General features: G+C 37.1%; 1 protein-coding gene across 7 annotated transcripts in view; it reads right to left on the reverse strand.

Annotated features, from left to right (window-relative positions):
* The window catches only part of LOC135089016 (zinc finger and SCAN domain-containing protein 2-like), a 44,741-nt gene that overhangs the window by 14,340 nt on the left and 9,333 nt on the right, over nucleotides 1-21,068 (reverse strand). For 3 of the 7 annotated variants that reach the window (XR_010261364.1, XM_063984156.1, XM_063984167.1), the window contains 5 exons: nucleotides 16,612-17,279; nucleotides 16,130-16,318; nucleotides 13,090-13,302; nucleotides 7,454-7,602; nucleotides 2,168-2,357 (listed from right to left, as the gene is read on the reverse strand). Coding sequence is in view for 6 of the 7 variants with exons in the window: in XM_063984156.1 (XP_063840226.1) it covers nucleotides 2,168-2,357; nucleotides 7,454-7,602; nucleotides 13,090-13,302; nucleotides 16,130-16,318; nucleotides 16,612-16,686 (816 nt within the window). In the remaining variant the exon portion in view is untranslated. Of the gene's footprint in view, nucleotides 1-2,167; nucleotides 2,358-7,453; nucleotides 7,603-11,942; nucleotides 11,962-13,089; nucleotides 13,303-16,129; nucleotides 16,319-16,611; nucleotides 17,293-21,068 lie in introns of those variants that run through there. The other 4 variants (XM_063984186.1, XM_063984180.1, XM_063984207.1 and 1 more) reach the window with 4 other exon arrangements.

Here is a 21,068-nt window from a genome sequence, read left to right on the forward strand (position 1 = left end):
GTTTTTGCTTTGTCTTTTAATATTTGAAATTAAATAACTTTGTTTGAGAACCAAATTATGGTATGGCAACTGAGGCAACTATGAGTTCAAGATTTTGTTTGAAAACCTATCTGTTCGAAAAGGGAGGCACTTGGTAACCAAGGTTCCAGTGTGTGTGTGTGTGTGTGTGTGTGTGTGTGTGTGTGTGTGTGTGTGTGTGTGTGTGTGTGTGTGTGTGTGTATATATATATATATATATATATATATATATATATATATATATATATATATATATATATATATATATATATATATATATATATATATATATATATATATATATATATATATATATATATATAGTGTACCTCGACTTAGGAGTTTAATTCGTTCCGTGACAGAGCTTGTAACTCAATTTGCTTGTATGTCAAATAAATTTCCCCCATTGAAAGTGATTGAAATGCCATTAATCCATTCCAGCCCCCCCAAAAAACAACCCAGTTTTTTTTGCTTTATGTTTTTTTTAAATACAGTAAACTGTTGATGCTCATATAATGAACCTCTGTTTACTGAATTTCTGGTATAACAGCCCCTTTAAGGCTATTGAACACTCATTTTATTTTATGAAACTGTTTGCAAATTAGAGCATATTTCAAAATTATCTAATGCTTGCTTTATTTTATGAACATTCTAGGTCTTAAAATGTGGAAGATTTGGCTGACACAGTCAACTGCATGTTTGAAATGAATTGTGGTTGTGTGACAACCAGTGAGTGACCTTGACAATGGCTGATGATATCTCTCTCTCTCTCTCTCTCTCTCTCTCTCTCTCTCTCTCTCTCTCTCTCTCTCTCTCTCTCTCTCTCTCTCTCTCTAACTTATCTGAGAGGGAAAGAGAGAGTGTTGTGTCACTGGCCATTGTCATCCCTGCTGAGCAGGGAAGCTGTGGTGTCATCAGGTGTCATGGTGTCATGGTGTGGTGTCATGGCTGTGGTGTCATCAGGTTGAAATAAAGGAGGGAAAGATGAAGAAGGAAAGTTATTGGAGATGTTTTTATCTAGATGACAGAAGCTATGAGGGGAGTTCGATCTTAAAAAATTTTCACATTTTCTTTTAATGAAAGAATTTTTGGCTAGTTGGAGATTAGACTTGGCATGATTCCAAGATGCATGGGATTCAGATGATGGAAGGCTCAAGTACCTTTTGTAGGCCACCTCTCTATTATGTATAAGACAAGAACAGGCTGCATTAAACCAAAGTTTGGAGGGTTTAGGATGTTAGGAAGAATGAGGAATGTATGCCTTCATGCCAGACATTATCAGCTCTGTTATGCATTCAGAATAGAGACAGGTCTCTGACATGGAAGCAGTAGTCATCCCAAAGAAAATCAGAATAATACCTCCTCAGGTTCCCTAATCATCAGAGGCAAAATGCCCAGAGGCATCTCCATTTTGGAGGATCCTGAGAGAATGGAGCAATAGGACAAGATACAGATATGAGGTTGCAATTGGAGGAGCCCAATGGAGAAGAAAGTGTGACAGCATAAGCAGGATTAGAGGTTAGGAAAAGGTCAAGAATAGATGATCACGAATATGAATAGGGTGTTGCATTAATTGCTCTAGGTCATGGAGGATAGCAAAGTTAAAGGCTAGTTCACCAGGTTTGTCAGAACCATAATATTATTAGGAAATGCCCTGTTGTGCTAAGATGTACATCTTTATATTAAGTATTACAAGCCAATATTACAAGTTTCTTATGAACAAAACTACATTCAAGCATTATATGAGGATCAGATAAAAGATGGTCAGAATGACATCTTGAAAATTGGTGCATGTGAGTGGATTCCCCACATACACACTTGACAGTACAGCTGCAGCCCAGCTTGATGAAAATAACACCCATTCTAAAAGGTTGCAAATTTTCTGATAACTGGAGAGAAAGAAGGAAAATCACAATGATATCTCTATATCATCCTTCAAAATGCATTAAAAAATGTCTTCCAGAACAAAAAAAATACTGGAAGAAAGGGAAGTACTTTGTAGGAGAGAAGTTTCAGAAGTTGTAAATATAGCAATAAATTTGTTTTCAAGAAATTCTTCACATATCGAGATAAAAAATTATGTCCTTGACACACAATGCTGATCCAAAAAAGAAAGCAACAGCAATACTCTCCTCAAAAACCGACCCACCTTGACATGGCGCCGCAACATAGAGGAATATTTGAATGTGGCTGAACAGGATTGGCACCTGTGGATGAGTGCCTCAGGGTGATGATTCTTGAGATGCAACCTGAGTGCTGTGCGTGTGGGGAAGTTTCGCTGACACTCCTGACACTGGTCTCGATCCAGACATGGAGGATCAGCGTCAGGATGTCTTCGGCTGAAAAGAAAGAAACAAGGTTAGGAAAAAAGCATCTTTTGACAAGAGTTATACAAAATGTGAAATTAATTCTACTTAGAGTACTCATTGAACATTCATACCATTTCATGAAACAGCAGAAAGCAAATGATAAGATCAATATGGAAGCTATACAGGTTTTTAAAATTGATGGTATCAAAGGACAATTAATAAAAGTAAAGTTTTGTGAAAAAGGTGGGGATATGAATAAAGAGGTTTGATGTTTCTAAAGTTGTTATATACTTTTATTTATGAATAGTTATATGAAAGAAATTAAAGTTAAAAAGGAAAATGTTCCTGCAAGGCTAAGGGTGAATAGAATGGGGTGAGCTGTAGTCAGTGGCAATCAGAGCTTGGTGAAATGTTGCCATTAATAATTCAACTTAAACTTTAAATTGTACAGCTCCAGAGAAAATACCCTATCATCTCTCACATGCCTAATACACATTCTCATTGTCAGATATTCTCATCCTTTTATTTACATCTTGTAATTGTTGTATTAGCTTCAAATTTTGACATTTAGTGCACCTTCATGTCAAATACAGAATCACAACTTGAGCTCACAGGCCATCCCAAGCAGGCTTCTAATATGAATCACTTCCTGAAGTATACATGTGTGTTTTCTCTCTCTCAATGATGTCTCATGGAGTATATCATCTGTATTCTTGAGACCATGTCCATAGTCTTGGAGTCTGATAAGTGTGTATAATTTGTGATAATGGTAACCAAGATACACACTATTACTTATCTCTTTTTACTAACACTCAGAAGTACTTCTGGAACTGAAATATCCTATTGAATTTACATTCTGGTAAAAATAATAATAATACCATCTTGCCCGTTATCCTATCTCTGGTGGTGTAAGGAAATACAACTGCATTTGCCATAATGAATATTCACTTACATGCATGCTTTATATCTTATACAAACATTTAATATAATTCAAAATGAAAAATAAAGCATGAAAATTGCTTAGGTATGCATGTACCATCATGCCTTTTGATTTTTGCCATCCTTGGAAGCCAGAGCCAAGGCCAGTCAGTTCTGAGCATTCACTTGAATAAGCCACCAATCTGCTCCCACATACATGGCTATTCAAGTATCAAACAACATTTACACTGGGGAAGGTGGGGGATAGAGGGTGTGGCTTGTTCAAATAAATATCCAAAAGTAATTGGCCTTGATTCTAGTTTTCAAAGGAGGAGAAATCAGTAGGCATGACTGTACCCTTATTTCTAATTTACAGGGGGCTATACATACTAATTTCCATTGATACTAAATAATGAAAAATTTAATAAAATATTTATTTGAACAAGCCACACCCTCTATGACTATCAATTTTTTAACATTTGGTGCTTTGGCTCTAAAATGCCTAACAAGATAAATTCTTGACATACTGAAGCTTACATGAAGCTACAGATTTCCTATGAGGTATATCATGCTAAGATTGATGACCTAGATGTACTTAACATTAAAATCAAATTAAATCAAACTTTAGTTTATATTCTATAGATTAATTTAATAAACAAGAAATAATTTTAGTTAGATAATGAACCCAGTTTGGCTTGACTATTTGCTTCTGTATCATTGTGATGTGATATTGGTTGCCCTTTACAACATCAACTTTTCAAAGATGGCATCTGACAGAGTGACTTTCATGGAACACATGATGTATGTTCTTGCCTATGTAGATCAGGCACTCATGTAGCAATGCATAGGACGGGTGTGTTGTATTTGATAAAACTGGTAAAGAAAGTGTATGCTCAACCAAGGTAACATCATTCAGGATCTGATTTTTTAATAAGTTGACTTAGCATGTTTATATTGGAAGAAAAAAAAAAAAGTCCTATCAGAGGGGGAAGGCTTTTTATCAAGCAAGAGAGGAAAGTCTGGATATGGAGGGATTAAGGTTCTTTTTGCTGTGGCTATCTCTTTTAAAGAATGCTCCTGGAAACAGGGAGACGGCTGAAAGAGATAGACTGATAGGTATTTATGTATACAGATAGATGGAAAGCTGTAACACAGCATCCACCAGTGTAAATGTGCAACTGAATACATAAATGACTTTGCAGTTTCTGAATCCTTTATTTTCTTCAAGAACTGACATGTTAAAGTAATGTCTCTTAGATAAAGGCTTAGAAACAAAAGTGAAGGGTTGAAGCAGTGGAAATTTGTTACTAGAGAAAAGTCTTTAGTGTGCAAAGAATGAATGGCAAAAGTAGAGGAAGTGTGTATAAACAATTTAGTAAAGGTAAACAAATAAAATGCAGAGTGGCTGTGGGGGCCAAAAGCAGTGCTCAAAGGTTGTCTAGCCATGCAGAAAGAATGGCAGAAAGTGAGAAGACTAAGTAAGTGTATACAAATATGGAGGATGCAATGAGTGCAAGACAACTTCAACTGAAATGAAAGGACAGAGTGTTGAAGTATGCAAGAAAATAAAAGGAGAATGAAAGAACAGGAGGAAGCAAGGAGGAAATAAAATGACAGGGATAAAAGAAAACTTTTCTGTTACAGTTATTGAGGACCTCTTAAAAACAATCAGATAGATACATATATAAGTAGTTACATGAGGAGCATTAACCACCTCAGTCCTGATGATGCATTAAGTGTTATTAACAGTATGTGGTCCAGAAACAATGATGACACTTTAACCCCTACACTGTTATATGGCACTTCTTTCCTTAATCAATAACCACTCTGGGACATTTCTTCTTGTTCTACAGCCACCCCTAAACACTATACTGGCTGAAAATTGCAAAATCCATTCTTTATCATCCAGTACTTTCTTGTAGATGTTAATATAGATTTTATTTATACCTTTTAGTCCTATGAATTGTTGCATATCATAGTGAAAGAGTTAAGCATCATAATGCCACAACAGAGTAATAAATATTCTACAAAAAATTGAGAAATTATGCTACCTGAGTAATTTTTTAGCATATGAGTGAGATGATGATTTTCAAAAGTAACCATATAGCAACACTCAACAAAAATTATATTTACTACCCAGCCAATACATCTGCCAATGAGCTCCCAGCACTCAGACTCTGAAGGTGTTCTGAGGTGCAGCAGGATTTGAAGGGCTAGGCATGTCACCCATCCTTTGTCTAGTGATTCATTGAGTATTATGATATATTAGATATGTGTAAAACACAATTTCAGTACATGAACATAATTTCAAAGGATAAGGATAATTTCCAAGCCTATTTATATATTAGGTTTAAAAGTTATCCTTATCTTACAAATTTATATGATTTTTATGGAGAGAGAGAGAGAGAGAGAGAGAGAGAGAGAGAGAGAGAGAGAGAGAGAGAGAGAGAGAGAGAGAGAGAGAGAGAGAGAGAGAGAGAGAGAGAGAGAGAGAGAGAGAGAGAGAGAGAATGTAACTAATTTTTTTTTGTTTGGTGGTTAGTCAAAAAAACAAGAATGTATCCCAGGAAATACTCCAGATATAAAAATTTAGAAGACATCACTGACCTCCTTATGAAAAAGTTTAATTATAAATATATAAAATTACTACTTCACACAGGAAAGTTTCAAGAAAATACAGTGTAAACTCTGATGTACACTATATTTGCAGGTGCATTAGATGCAGTTTTTTCTTGCAAAAAAAAAAATCTGATAATTACCGTGCATCTAATGCGGCTGTAGTACAGACACCTAGGCCTGTAAGCCTAGGCTTAGGCCTAGGTGTGGGGTTGAAACAGTAGTACACTAAGCACAAATATTATTACTAATAATATTACTACTAATAAAATCTCTCTCTCTCTCTCTCTCTCTCTCTCTCTCTCTCTCTCTCTCTCTCTCTCTCTCTCTCTTGTCCTTTGTCTCTTACAGATATAGGGGAGGGGAGGTGACAGGAGGGGCCAAAGGTTTAAGACAAGACAAAAGAAAAAGGGATAGGAAAGGAAAAAGAGCAGGAAGGGAAATAAGTGGGAAAGGAAAGTACATAGGGTAAGAAAGTGGAGGAAAGGTAAAGGAAGAGGATGGAAGGATGGGGAGAAATCAGAAAGAATAAATATAAGCAGCAAGGTTGAGGAGTGAGAGAAGTAATGAGAGGAAGTATTGAGAAATAAGCACTTTCTCTTCACATCCCCTTGTCCTTTTCATTTTTTTTTCTATCTGTTCCCTTCGCATTTATGCTTCTTCCATCCATTTTCATTGTTATTCAGTCTCATTCTATTTAGCAATCTTCAGGATAGCTAAATCATCATCTAACATCATCTAACAAATATAAAAACAAAAAGTCATTTGCATTTTTTCTTTTCTTGGTTTTTATGATTTCTTGGTTTTTATTCTTTGACCCATTATGTCAAAGCAGTCCTGAGAGATGTTTGTTTTGCTGTACGATTACTTTACTATGTCACTCACTTCCTGAAAGAGATGCTAAAATCCCTACGAAAATAATTCATTCCTGCCACATATCACATTTTTATATTTAAGGTATTTTCAGTCACCTTACCAGTCAGTCTTGGTCGTAGCTGATTTTTCAAAACATCAATTGAGAAACAATAATATCAAAGTCTCAACTCTTCAGAAATACTGTAAAAACTAGTAAACATTAATAATTCACACAAATTCATTCACATATATGATTGCTGTCAACATGCATTTGCACTGAACATCTGGTGTGTACTGAGAATCATACAGAAAAACCTTACAATGTTTCTGAAGGATTAATACTATGAAGTTACCACTGTTTATATATTGATATTTCTGAAAATCTGCTTTGGGCAGTATTTTTCCATGAGAATGTCTTCCATATAAAAATTTGGAGAAGAAAAAGTATTATGAGTGCACCAATTATTTTCCTTGCCAAAAGTGAAATAGAAGCAGGAATCGGGCTTCTGATTATCAGCTTAGCCAGAAGCAGCTATGGCTATTATGCATTGCTGTATTACATTAAAATTCTTCTGAGTATCATCAAGAAATACTGCTGTTTTAAAGCTGATGATGATCTGCCACTTGTAGTTTTACCTGGATAAAAGATCATGAGATATCACATTCCATACACACAACAGTTCAGAAAGATATCAAAAGTGACATAAAATGAGGTTGATAATAATAACCTGCCTTACCTAATATGCCGCAGCAAACTTGGGCGACCCCTAAAAAGTCCTGGACAGTGGGGGCACTGCTGGTACTGTGCCAGCAGCTCTGCATGGGCCTCAGCGATGTGTGCATTGAGGGCCATCAGGGTTACATGACCTTCCCCACAGTGTTGGCACTGTTCTCAGAAGAAAGAATTGCACAAAATTGTTAGTGTCACTGCATCTCTTTTTTCTGTTAATTGTTAAATAAAGTTGTAGACATTAGTGATGTCACATATTTCAGTAAGTTTTGTTTACAAGAAATCAAAAAGCTTTCCTTCTCATTTGATTCACATACAATAAATCTGCAAAATAAAGACTCAGAATACTTATTAACAAACTAGAAAAGAATAAAGTTAATATGATGTGGATATGAATAAAGTTAATATGATGTGGATATGAAACTATCTGCTAAAGAAACTACATATATAACTAACTCTTAAACTGCTGTGACCACTTATATAGTCAAACCTCTCTTTTCCTGTGATGCTGTGATCGCTTATAATCATGAATTATCATGAATATTTATAGTTTTTGTGCCACGCTTCCTTTCAAATGTGTTCTAGTGATCACAGGCCATTTTCTTCTTTCACCACAACAGCCAGAGAAAGAATGACAAAGCCCTACATCAAATTTTTGTGAGATGTGGGAAATATCTGACAACCTTTGTAACCTGCCAGGTAGAAAGCCCACGCTCCACATAACAGAAAATTTAGTGATGGAAGAGAAAATGGAGGTTGTAAAGGCAAACTAGTGAGTCAAAAAACCTTGGATCTTTGCACAAAGCCAGAATTTGAAGGAAGAAATTATGTAGCATGCAATTAATTATATTTTGTATACAATATATCATGGTATATCTATTTGCACATGAATGTGTGTGTGTGTGTGTGTGTGTGTGTGTGTGTGTGTGTGTGTGTGTGTGTGTGTGTGTGTGTGTGTGTGTGTGTGTGTGTGTGTGTGTGTGCGTGTGTGTGTGTGTGTGTGTGTGTGTTGTTATGACCACTCCCCCTATCCCGCCAGTTACTACCCTCAGGCCATGCCCTAGCCAGCCACCTTGCCATGTCACCCATCTTGACCCTGCTCACTTCGTTGTGAAGCTCAATGAGGTCCCATTCCGAGGCAATGGCAGAGCTGCCCAGACCAAGAGTGGAGAGTTCACACTAGGCTCTCTCTCCAACACCTTTGACCTGTACTTGCTGGGTCACCCTTACCCTGGTGGTTAGATGAGACTGGATTCCTCTAGGCTGACCAAGTGCAAGCACCAGGAACTTATCTCAACTGTTGAACACGGATTCATGTAATGTATTTATTCTGTAAAACTTAGCTTCAGTCCTCCACCTGTTTTCTCCCTCCCTTAGGTAGGATCTGTAGCAGTTATGTATGTTAGGTCTTGGTGTTGGATTAGTTTATAACATGTATGGTTTCGTCATCTTTTTATTATAATTTTTAATTTCTATGTTTTATATTTGTAAAAGTAAAGTTATCAGCTAGATTGTTATCTATTATGTCTTTATTATTTCTTAAGTGCTACGTATTTTAAGTGCTACATATTTTATAAATTGGCACTATGTCTGCTCTCTTCCATTCCTTAGGAATGTGTGTGTGTGTGTGTGTGTGTGTGTGTGTGTGTGTGTGTGTGTGTGTGTGTGTGTGTGTGTGTGTGTGTGTGTGTGTGTGTGTGTGTGTGTGTGTGTGTGTGTGTGTGTGTGTGTGTGTGTGTGTGTGTGTGTGTGTGTGTGAAGATACTAATTGGAAAGGAGAAAGGGGGCAAGGAGATGGAAGGAAAAAGGGAATACAGTCATCCATCATTAACCACAGTTTTAACCTCTATGGTTTCACTTTTATTTGGATTGCTGCCAACCACAAATTCAAATCACCTGCTGCTCACTGCATCACACACACGCACACACTTGCCCACCACACAGTGTTCCCACGCTTCACTAAGGTAAATGTGAGGTAGTTTCTTTTTTTGTCATTTTTATCACAAATAATGGTGCATAATACATTAATACTCACAGGGACAAAAAATAAATTGAGAAAAGAAGCCCATGATTTATGGCTTAAATTGTAAGTACAGGATCTATTTACCATCTCATAAGCTAATGCATATTTAGAGTACAGAGGGTGTTCAAGTTACAAGTGAGATATGTTCCAGAAGGCTACTCGTAAGTCATTTCACTTGTAACTTGTTATCATAATTTTTCGGTACAAAAAAGGTATCATATGTTCGGGAAAAACAATGTAATGCTTACTTACTTGACACTTGATGCCATGAAAGAGAGAGAGAGAGAGAGAGAGAGAGAGAGAGAGAGAGAGAGAGAGAGAGCATCTTGCCTTATGGGTGATGTGATACTACTGAGTAGTGACAGGCTTGAGGCTTCTGCCAAATGCAAGACTCAAATATGCCAGGCATATGACCTGGGTTAAAATGAGATGCCTCTCTCTCTCTCTCTCTCTCTCTCTCTCTCTCTCTCTCTCTCTCTCTCTCTCTCTCTCTCTCTCTCTCTCTTTCTCTCTCTCCTTTTTGGGTTCTACATGCCTTTATTCATATAAATAATTAAGATGGCTGTTGAAAAGCATAAGACAGGTTTGTTTGCCTATTCATGGACTTCGGAGTGGGTATAGCCAAAGTTCAGCAGGTGTAGCCCCAAGTTATGAGACAATCTCTCTCTCTCTCTCTCTCTCTCTCTCTCTCTCTCTCTCTCTCTCTCTCTCTCTCTCTCTCTCTCTCTCTCTCTCTCTCTCTTCACAATTTCATAGCTCAGAATTTTTCCTGCAAGTATTCTGTGCACTACACATCATCTTAACTGTCTTCTTATGAGCTTCATAATGGTATTATTGGAAATGGAATTTGTCAATTAGATCTCAAGAAAATAAAGCAAAAGTGAAGTAAAAAATTTACGCACTTACACCAGAAAATTAATTTTTAATTAATTTAAATAAGTTTTTTGATGCAGTTATGCATCAGTGTAGTTTCACATGAAGACATTTTGACATGTGTCCAGTGTGTCAGAGGGTTAAATATATCTAATTTTACGTGTAACTTTTGGAATGTTGGGTAAGATATACATACAGTGAACTTCTAAGGGAAAATATTTATCAATGCCCCTTTTCCACACATATACAAATTTTTGTATTAAGTGCAGCACCTGTATTTCTGGGTGAAGGTGAGGAGCTGATGCATTTTCTTGCCTTAACAATTGAAGGAAACAATAAGCACAGCAAATAACTATATGGAATGATAAATGGATGCCAAAATATCTCTTGCAGGTGGAGCAATGACTCAAATGGCCCATCCATTAAGTTCATCTGCCATGAAATCACTCTTTTACATGCTCCAAAACACAATAGTCTACATTTGAGTCCAAACAACACAGGAGTAAGTGTCAGGAACTGAGAGCCCACCAGAGAGCATATAGCATGCTGTTCTCCATACACAGCCAATTATGGTTCTGTGCTTGCTCAGACATGCTAGCGTTAGTAGATTTTAAAGCATCAGTCACTTTGTTTTTTTCAAGGACCTAATTTTTATTTCAATTTTATTCAAATGGATTTCAGCAATTAAGAGAATGATGAGAAACTATTTCAACATAAGAAGTGACCACACATATCAGAAAAATGGAAACAATGCTTTAAAAAAAAAGAAGTTATTATTCATTCTTTTGCCACGAGACTTTTATGGAAATTCAAGTGATTCAGTCCAAAAATTCCCCCCTCTCCATCCCTTTCCCAATCATATTTGTTGTACATTATATTCACCAGGAGAATTTTAATGTACATGTAAAGCAGGTGTATCACATACATTTCAAATGTATTTCAGTGTTTTTTATGACATTAAGAAAATATATGGAATGGGGATTTTTTGGGATTTATTCCCTGAATACTGTTTAGGGATTTTAAGAGTAGACTGTCTGGAAACACTTATTACCAGCAGTCCATCTGTCTCACTCACTGCTGCCACTCCATGGACCCTGACAGAGACACAACAGGCACAGCTGTGGTTACTGACAGGGAGGTGCTTGCCTGAAGGATACTCGACCACTGCTCGACTCTGCAGACAGAGCTGGTGGCACTCAAGCATACCCACGAGCACACCCTGCACCTTGGGGAGGAGGCACTGGTCATCCACATGGACTCCAGATCTCCATTACAGGTTTTGCAGCAGCCAGGGCCACTCACTGACAACATGCACTTTGTTACCAGCATCCTCGGGCACCTGCAGAGCCTCACTGCGCAGGGGCACTGTATGCAGCTTAACTGGGTGCCAAGCTGTGTGCAACTATGTGGAAATGAGGCTGCTGATGAAGTCACCCAAACAGTTACTGCGATGCCCAGACCCACCAGCAACATCCTTCCCAGCTTGCAGCAGGCCAAGGTGCTGGCCAGGCATGCTGCCACCAATAATGCTGAGCAACTGCACTGGGAGTTGGACAAGACCTCAAGGCAGGCAGCATGATATGCTGAAGCCACCACCTACCAGCGACAGGTCCACTCAACACAGCTGTCCAGGAGAGATGCCGTACTGCTGCACTGCCTCCACCTGGGCTACAGCACCCTGGAGGAGCTGCAAGAGAACTTCTGTGGTAGGCGGTGTGACCACTGTAGCCACAACTCCGGCACCTACTGGAGCACTACCTGCTGTCCTGCCCTGCCACAGCTGTCCTGAAGCAGCATGATGATGGCTAACAGAACGAGGGGCCGTCGGGGCCTTCAATATTATCTTGCTTATCATTTCATGATTTGAGGTTGAGGTTAGGTTTAATAAAACCAGTGAAGGCTCTGGGGGTGGCTTGCCACTCAAATTAAGATGTTACTTTGGAGCTCTATCTTCCCCCCAAGTTTTTTTTTTCTTTTCTTAATCCATGAATATGAGAACCCATGAATCCCAAACTGCAAATAGGCAGGAGAACACTGCATGTATATTTTGTATTTATTACTTTTATGTATACATTGTGTGTAAATAAAATAGATTAGAATCAGTGCTGTCAAATGTGCACTGTATCTCCTGTCTTTATTATTTACTATTTAATTAATATTCAATCATATAATGCTTTTAGCAATGTTATTTATTTGAAATCTCTTTTATGCTGAAAATGACTGTGATTGTGAATGTTGTGCACATCATAGGTGGGTTGGAACAAATTATCTTACATTCCTATAGTATTTTCAATGGGAAAAATTAATTTTGAATACAAATGTTCACATTAAGAAGTGCCTACTTGAATCAATTAAATTCATGTTCAGAGGTTCTATTGTATTTTGGTGCTTTTCTCAGAAAATAAATCTGGTGTGTAAATGCATGGTAACACAAACTGGAAGAACAAGGGGGAGGGCAAGCACTACAACTTTTTTTGCGTGTGAATTATGCAAAATTTTGTCACATGGATGCCAAAAGATGCACAAACATGTTTGTTTAAGTTTTCTATTTAGTCTTTTTTTTCTTTTAACATCCAGAAGACAATCCAATAAACAATATCCAATAATTTTTTATGACTGATTTTCATTCTTTTACTAGCCATTTTCCTTTAAAAGTTTCTTCTTAAAATGCAGATGAAGTGTTGCTATAATTTGGAAAAAAAAATCTACACTTTCACACACAACAAAAATATAATAGTGTGACACACCTTCTTTAACATCTGGTGCTCTTTGAGGCTGCTCTGGCCGTGGGTTCTCAACAGGTGACGTCTGAGGGTGGCTCTAGTCTGGGCGATGGCCCCACACAGGTGGCAAGTGAAACATGGTCCTATTGCCAGTCTGTGCTTCTTGCTGAGGTGAGCCTTGAGAGATGTCGGAGAGGAATACTCTCGCTGGCACACACCACATCTCAAGTCATCTTGCTGCAGAAACACAAGCAGCTTTTAGAACTATACAAGTGAAAAAAAAGAGAGAGAGAGAGAGAGAGAGAGAGAGAGAGAGAGAGAGAGAGAGAGAGAGAGAGAGAGAGAGAGAGAGAGAGAGAGAGAGAGAGAGAGAGAGAGAGAGAGAGAGAGAGAGAGAGAGAGAGACATGTGCAACCTAAAATGATGAGATTGGTGATCAGTTTAATGAATATATAATCCTATACATAGAAACTTTTGTTCTAGGACTCAACATTTTGTTTCATAATTCACATCAGATCCAAGGCTACATAACATTATATTAATGTAGTTTGAGTAACTGGTTTTCTCTGTCTTCAGTGTATAAGAAAACTTCAGTGTATAAGCATAATAAAAATATGATGTACTTAGAATATTAAGGAGAGAGAATGTCCCCAGTTTGCTTTATCACCCATTCCTATAATGTCACCAGTGGGTGATGTTTGATTGTAACATGCTTAATTTCTAAACCAGTAGCAGCCACTAAAGTGATGGTCACAGAAATCACTCATGTGTACCAAGACTTACATTTCAAAATCCTTACTGTGTATGGTGTTGTATACCGGTGATGGCAGTGAAGAGCCTCAGCCTATGTTGTAAGACTAGTACAGTGATAGTAAAGGCAAAGTTAGGGGCATACACTATGGCTGCATATGGCATCAGTGCTCATCTCTGTCTCATTGGCCTTTGAACCTGTAGTGGATGATATCCCTTACCCCAAGACACAAGATCACTAAAACATCCATGTTTCTACAGGTACCCATTTATCAAGAAACATGAAAGAAGGATGAATAATTAAGTGAGCTGTGCACCAATTACCCCAGTCCTGATTAGAACCAGAGCCTGCAGATTCCTAGCCAGGCATGCTAACCATTATAGTGCACAGTGGTAGAGATTGTGATTATTAATGTCATTCATTTCTCATGATTTGAGCAAGGATTAAGTGCATGTCACAGAAGGAGCAATGTAGGAGTGCTTCACATTATAGCTTGGGTCCAATACTGTTAGTTTTTTTTTTATTATTTTGTAACTTATTACTCTTTGTCTGGTGTTGCAAGTGTATATGTTTGAGAATTTCTTATTCATGTATTGATTTATATATGTTGCAATTGTGTTACATTGTGTGCTGCCTTAATTTCACTGATCTAATAAATTGTACAGCATCAGCAGACAAAGATGATACCTTACCTCCCCCAAGTAAAAATAATCTCACATAATTTGTTATTACCTTAAAGAAAAATTAAAAAAAGCTATGGCTAGTGCATTCATTTACTTTAGTAATTAGTAGCATTTCCTCTGAGTCTTATGACATCATGAAGGTGATGGGGAATGCTTGTAACCAGATTTTCAAAGTAGTCTTGGTCCATATCCCTCTAGACCAGTGGTTCTCAAACTATGGGTCGCGACCCAAAGTTGGGTCGCAAGATCAATTTTGATGGGTCGCAGGGACACAGGAACATTATCATGCTTTCAGTGTTTCAGTCTATTTGACAAACTGGTAAACGAGAAGCAGCACCATGGATCCCATTAATTTAGTTTTGTGAATTAAAAGCAGTGCCATGGATTCTATTAATTTAGTTTTGTGGATGAAAAGCAGTGCCATAAATTCTATTAATTTTGTTTTGTGAAAAGGAAAAGCAGTGCCATGGATCCCACTAGTTTAGTTTTGTGAATGAAAAGCTGTACACATTATTTATTTTTTCCAAAATAAAGTGTATATATCATTGAACATTTTCTTTCTCTTTACTTTACTCTGGGTCACAAAGGAACGAAATGTTCCAAATAGGGTCGCTCATGAAAAAGTTTGAGAACCACTGCTCTAGACCCATGTGATGGCCTCCTGCAGGCATGGGACTGATGGGGTTGGAATGGCACCCATCTCCTTGATGTGTGCCCACACATTCTCTATCAGATTCAGGTCCAGCAAATTTCTTGGCCACTTCAAAACAGAATTTTTTTCTGAAGACAGTCCTTGACTGGTTTTGCACCATGGCATGGGGAACCATTGTGCATAAAAATGCCACCTGGCTGATGGAGGTCAAAGAAGGGATGCACGAAATCCTTCAAGATGCCCAGGTAGTTTTTTTTGAGTGCATGGTTGTGTTCCTTGGTAGGAAATACAGCTTACCTGCACTTCTTTCATCCCTGAAAATGCCCCAAATCATCACAGAAGCTGGATTTTTGATCCCCTTAAAAGTGGATCAGATCGGCTGCTACCGTCTGGATGTCAGACATGTTTGCTGCTCATCCCAATGCTCCTGAAGGTGCTCTCATCAGAGAAAAATCACCTTTTTAATCCTAAAAGGAATTTTTTCACTTCTCTGTTTCTTCTACTTAGCATTACATGCTCCCCAATATTACCCAACTCATCCTTCCCACATTTAAGTTTAATACCACTTAAAAACCTTGGTTGGTGTTGCTATGGCAACCTTGGTGACCCACAGTACCTCTGCATATGTATGTTCTACATATGTATGTTCTATATACTCCCATTCCTTGCCAACAATCAGCATGAAGAGGGGAGGCTGGGAGAGTTTGCTTAGAAGAAACAAGGAAGGGAAAAAATCCCTTTCATGATTAAAAAGATGATTTGTTTCACATAATAACTGTTTTTTTTTCTACTTAGCAGATTCTCACATTTAAGGAGGAGGGATCATGCCATGAAAAAAAATAAGAGCATGAGAGTCCACACTATTAATAGTCAGCCATGGGCAGTATTATGTTAGTCTCTTCTAAGCTTTGATATTATACAAAATAGGTTGTGCAACAATAGCCCCAAAGAACAGACCCTTAAAAACAAGTCACTTACAGTTTGCTCACAATGAATTTCTCCATCCTCCCCTCTGAGGCCTTCTATGTCTTGAAGTTGCCCAAACTCATCATCCTGAAGTGCTGCATAATCCTCCCCATAGCTGTTCCCCACAACTGATCTCTCTGCATGATCCTCTTCCAAGCACATTCTTTCTTCGTAGTCCTCTTCTGAATCTTGTGCTTCTGTCTGTGCATATGGAAGGAAGACAATGTTTTTAAAATTAAATATCACTGCAATGATTTGTGTGCCATCCTACTTTATCAAATTATCTGAATGGAGGAAAAAAAAGTGACATATTGGGAACAAGACAATATTCATCAAGAGAATATTTATGCTCAGAAAAGTTACCCATCACCCAAACAATATTCCAAACGAATCTAAGAATTTCATAAATGTTTAAGATCTGATCAGTTATGAGAACTTGAAAATGATAAACAATGATCTGTATGTGGTATTATGCTCCACTTAGTGCTGCCCACCTTCACCTCCTCCTTGATGTAAACCTCTGGAAAGGGTAGCAGTACCTCCTTCCTCTCTTCCTCTGCTTCACTCATCTTAGCTCTTGTCCAATACACTTTAACACTTCCTCAAATTCAAATCTCACAGTCTTGGGGTGTGTGTTGATGCAGCTCAGCTTATTCCTCTGAGCTTGAATTTTGGGAATAGAAATGGGCACTCTTCTCTTCATGCTACTTTTTTTTATTTCATTTTTTTCTGCTGATGTAGTTCTTTACTTTCACGATTGCCTTTTGTCACTGCAGCACTATAGGTTCATTTCCTTCACTCCAGTATTTTAGTATTAAGTTACCTTGGTAGAGACATATAATACCAAATCTATTGCCTTGCTTACATATAGTACCACACTGACAGATACAGTCACTCCAAATAAATGTGTGGCTTTTAAAGCTTTGTTCAAGAATTTAAGCAGAAAGATAAAAATATACGTTACAGCACCACATGTATCTGAATATGAACAAATGAACTCTACTTATTATTGCACTAGATCTCCACAGTTGCCCAATACATTGGCAATGGGCTCCTTGCTCTGTCTGGCACTATGAACACCACCGGCACATAGCCACAGCCACCAATACAACACACTTTGTGTCAGTGGCATCCATCTGCTTGCCATGCTCTGTCATGAGTCCTGCAATACAAAACTAAATCACTTTAGTTGATGTTGCCAATACTGTGCAAAATATACATGAAACTATGTTACTGGACACCTTTTTACATATGATCTATCTTCAGTTTTATACACATCACGTCAATACTCCATAATAATGAAAAAGAACAAAAAAGAGCTAATCTTCAGTTTTAAAAGCATCACAACAGTAATTCATAACAATGAAAAAGAGAGCAAAAAAGAGCTCCAAGTCTTAGTAAAAGACATTGTAAAAATGGAGCTAACAAGTAAAGCTTCTTGATGATGCAATAAGCATTCACAAAATACTAAACTGTCAGCAAAAAAGACAAAAGAGCATTAATACAACATACATGAGTATCAAGTTTTCTGCAACACAATCATTGCTGTATTGAATCAAGGAGCAAGTTCAGCACAATAATAGCAACAAACAGCATTGAGGTTAAAACAAACAAACACACACACACACACACACACACACACACACATACACACACACACACACACACACACACACAGAAAAACATGATATAATAACAGAAAAACAGTATGGCTTCAGACAAAAGTGATCATGTGTAACAAATTTCATAAGCTTCTATTCAAGAGTGACTGATATAACACAGGAAAGGGATGGATGGACAGACTGCATATTTAGATCTAGGAAAAAAAAAAAAAAACTTTTGACAAAGTTAACCACAACAGGCTATTATGAAAGCTGGAAAATATAGGATTAAATGGAAAAATAAAAAAACTGGATGAAAAGTTACTTAAAGGGAAGAAAACTGAGAATGTTACTTAAAGATGTAAAATAAAAATGGAGGGAAGTAGATAGTGGAGTACCACAAGGATCAGTGCTGGCACCAATAGTTTTCCTGATCTGCATAAATGATATGCCTGAAGGAGTAAAGAGTTACATGAGTTTGTTTGCAGACAATGCAAAACTACAAAGACATATAAGAAACAACAAAGACTGTCAAATTCTACAAGAGGATTTGAATAAAATCTGGGACTGGAATAAGAAATGGGAGATGGAATTTAATGTGAAAAAATGTCTTGTAATGGAAATGTGGAAAAATGAAGAGACAAAAATGGGCATATAAAATGGGAAATGAAGAAATAATAAAAGTACAAGAAGAGAAAGATCTGGGAGTGATAATACAGGATAGTCAATAGTCAGAAAAGCACAAGAAGAGAAAGATCTGGGAGTGATAATACAGGATAGTCAATAGTCAGAAAAGCATGTAGAAAAGATATTCCGAGATACATATAAAATGGTGAGAAATATTGGAACAGCATTCCACTACATAGATAAAGATATGATGAGACTATGATTAGACCAAAGCTGAAATATGCTGAATCAGTGGTCTCCCCACAAGAAGAAACACGTGAAAAAACTAGAAAGGATACAAAGGATGGCAATGAAGATGGTTCCAGAACTGGAAGAAGTAACATATGAGGACAGCTTAAAGGAAATGAACTTGCCAACATTGGAACTAAGAAGAGAAAGGGGAGATTTAATACCAATTTATAAATTGTGGAACAGAGAGGAAAAAATTGATAATGAGAAACTATTGCTAAGAGAAGTAGAAAATACCAGATACAGATGAGGCCACAGCAAAAAACTAAGAAAAGGAAGATTCTTGAATAACATAAAAAAATATAGTTTCTCACAGAGAAATATGGAAGTTTGGAACAAGCTAAGTGAGGATGTAGTATTGACAATGAATGTGCACAACTCTAAGGAAAAACTGGACAAGTGTAGATATAAAGATGGGACCACACGAGCATAGCTTAGGCCCTGTAAATTACAATTAGGTAAACAAAGACACACACACACACACACACACACACACACACACACACACACACACACACACACACACACACACACACACACACACACACACACACACACACACACACACACACACACACACACACAACAAAAAAAAAAATGAACAGAAGAGAAGTTTTCTGGAGTAAGAGATATGAGAATAAAGAAATGGTACATCAAACAGTATGTAAATTATGTTATACTAAATGGATTAATGTCAACTAAAATGGAATTAAATGAGTTGTTAAGCAAAACTGCACCAGATGTTGTTGTACTATGTGACACAAAATGGAAAAATGAATGGGGAACTCCTGACACTGGTGATGATAAATATGATTTATGGATGAAAAACAGAAGTGACAAGGGAGGAGGTGGAGTGATCATTCTGACTAAAAAATGTGTTAAAGTGGAGAAGGTAATGAAAAGTGAAGACAAGTCTGAAATTCTACAAGTGATGATTAGAAGTGGAAATGGGAGGATAATGAATTATATTGGAGTGTATGTGCCACCTATGACCAATGCTTGGTGAAAAGAAGAGCATGAAGAGATGTTGGTATATGTGTTAAAAGGTCTTGAAAAGATAGTGATGGAAAGTAGTGATAAAGTTACTGTTGGTGATCTTAACTGTAAGGAGATAAATTGGGAAACATTAACAACTAGTGGAAGTAAGAACTCATGGAGTAATAGACTATTAAACTGGGCAATGGAAAACTTGATGACTCAGTGAGTTGATTGTGATACCAGATTTAGTGGAAGAGATAAACCATCAAGACTTCATTTATTGTTTACCAAGTGCATGGAAATTATTGAAACTATACACTATGATAGCCCTCTAGGTAAAAGTGATCATGTGTTGATGGAATTTAATTTGAAAAATGAAAATGTAATCACTGATGAAAATTATAAGGTAAAAAGATTTAAATATAGTAAAGCTTTGAAAAATTAAAAAAGTACTTTATTGCTGAGGAATGGAAAGAATGAAGATGCAGATGTTTGGAAAAAAATAGGATGCATTTATAAGGATATATAATTCTGCTGTGGAGAAATTTGTACCTAGAGGAGGAGCAAGATGTAGAAAGGGTAAAGAATAGTTCAATACAAAATGCAAAGAGGCTAGAAATTGTAAGTCAAATGCTTGGAATAGATGGAAGAAAAGGAAAACTAAGAGCAGATGGGAGGAATATACTGATGCTGGAAACAAGTACATTTTGATAATAAGAATGGAGAGAAGAAACTATGAAAGAGATATAATAGATAAGTGTATAAATGAACCTAAACTATTCTATAAACATATTAATGGGAAGATGAAGAAGAAGTAGGGTGTATCAAGATTGAAAGTTGAAGGAAAAATCTATGAGGATGCACAGGACATGGTGGAGGTTATGAACAATAGTTTCAGATTGGTATTTACTATGGAAGGGGAGTTTGATGCTGGAAGGAATAAGTTGGTGAGGAATATACAAAGTACAGTCCCAGTCAGTTAAGAGGAAATACTTAAGATTATAGAAGAACTTGATGTAAATAAAGCAACTGGTCCAGATGGAGTATCAAACTGGATATTGAAGGAATGTAGAGAACAACTGGCAGATAAAATTCAGTCAAGTGGTGACATCACTATCACAGGGAAGAGTACCAAAAGATTGGAAGAGAACAAATAAGGAGTAAATAAGGAAAACCCACTAAATTATAGACCAGTGTCCTTAACTAGTGTTGTAGGAAAACTATGTGAAATAACAATAAAGGAAAGATGGATGGAACACTTGGAAAGAGGTAAAGTTTTAGTAAATTGTCAATTTGGATTTTGGAGGGGAAGATCATGCTCCATAAACTTATTGTCCTCTTATTCAAGGATAGTCAATATTGTGCAGAGAGAGACGGATAGGTGGTTGGTGTCTACTTAGACTTGAAGAAAGCGTTTGGCAAAGTACCACACCGAAGATTGCAATGGAAGATAAAAA

Source organism: Scylla paramamosain, chromosome 3, assembly GCF_035594125.1.
Source record: "Scylla paramamosain isolate STU-SP2022 chromosome 3, ASM3559412v1, whole genome shotgun sequence".
NCBI lineage: Eukaryota > Metazoa > Arthropoda > Malacostraca > Decapoda > Portunidae > Scylla > Scylla paramamosain.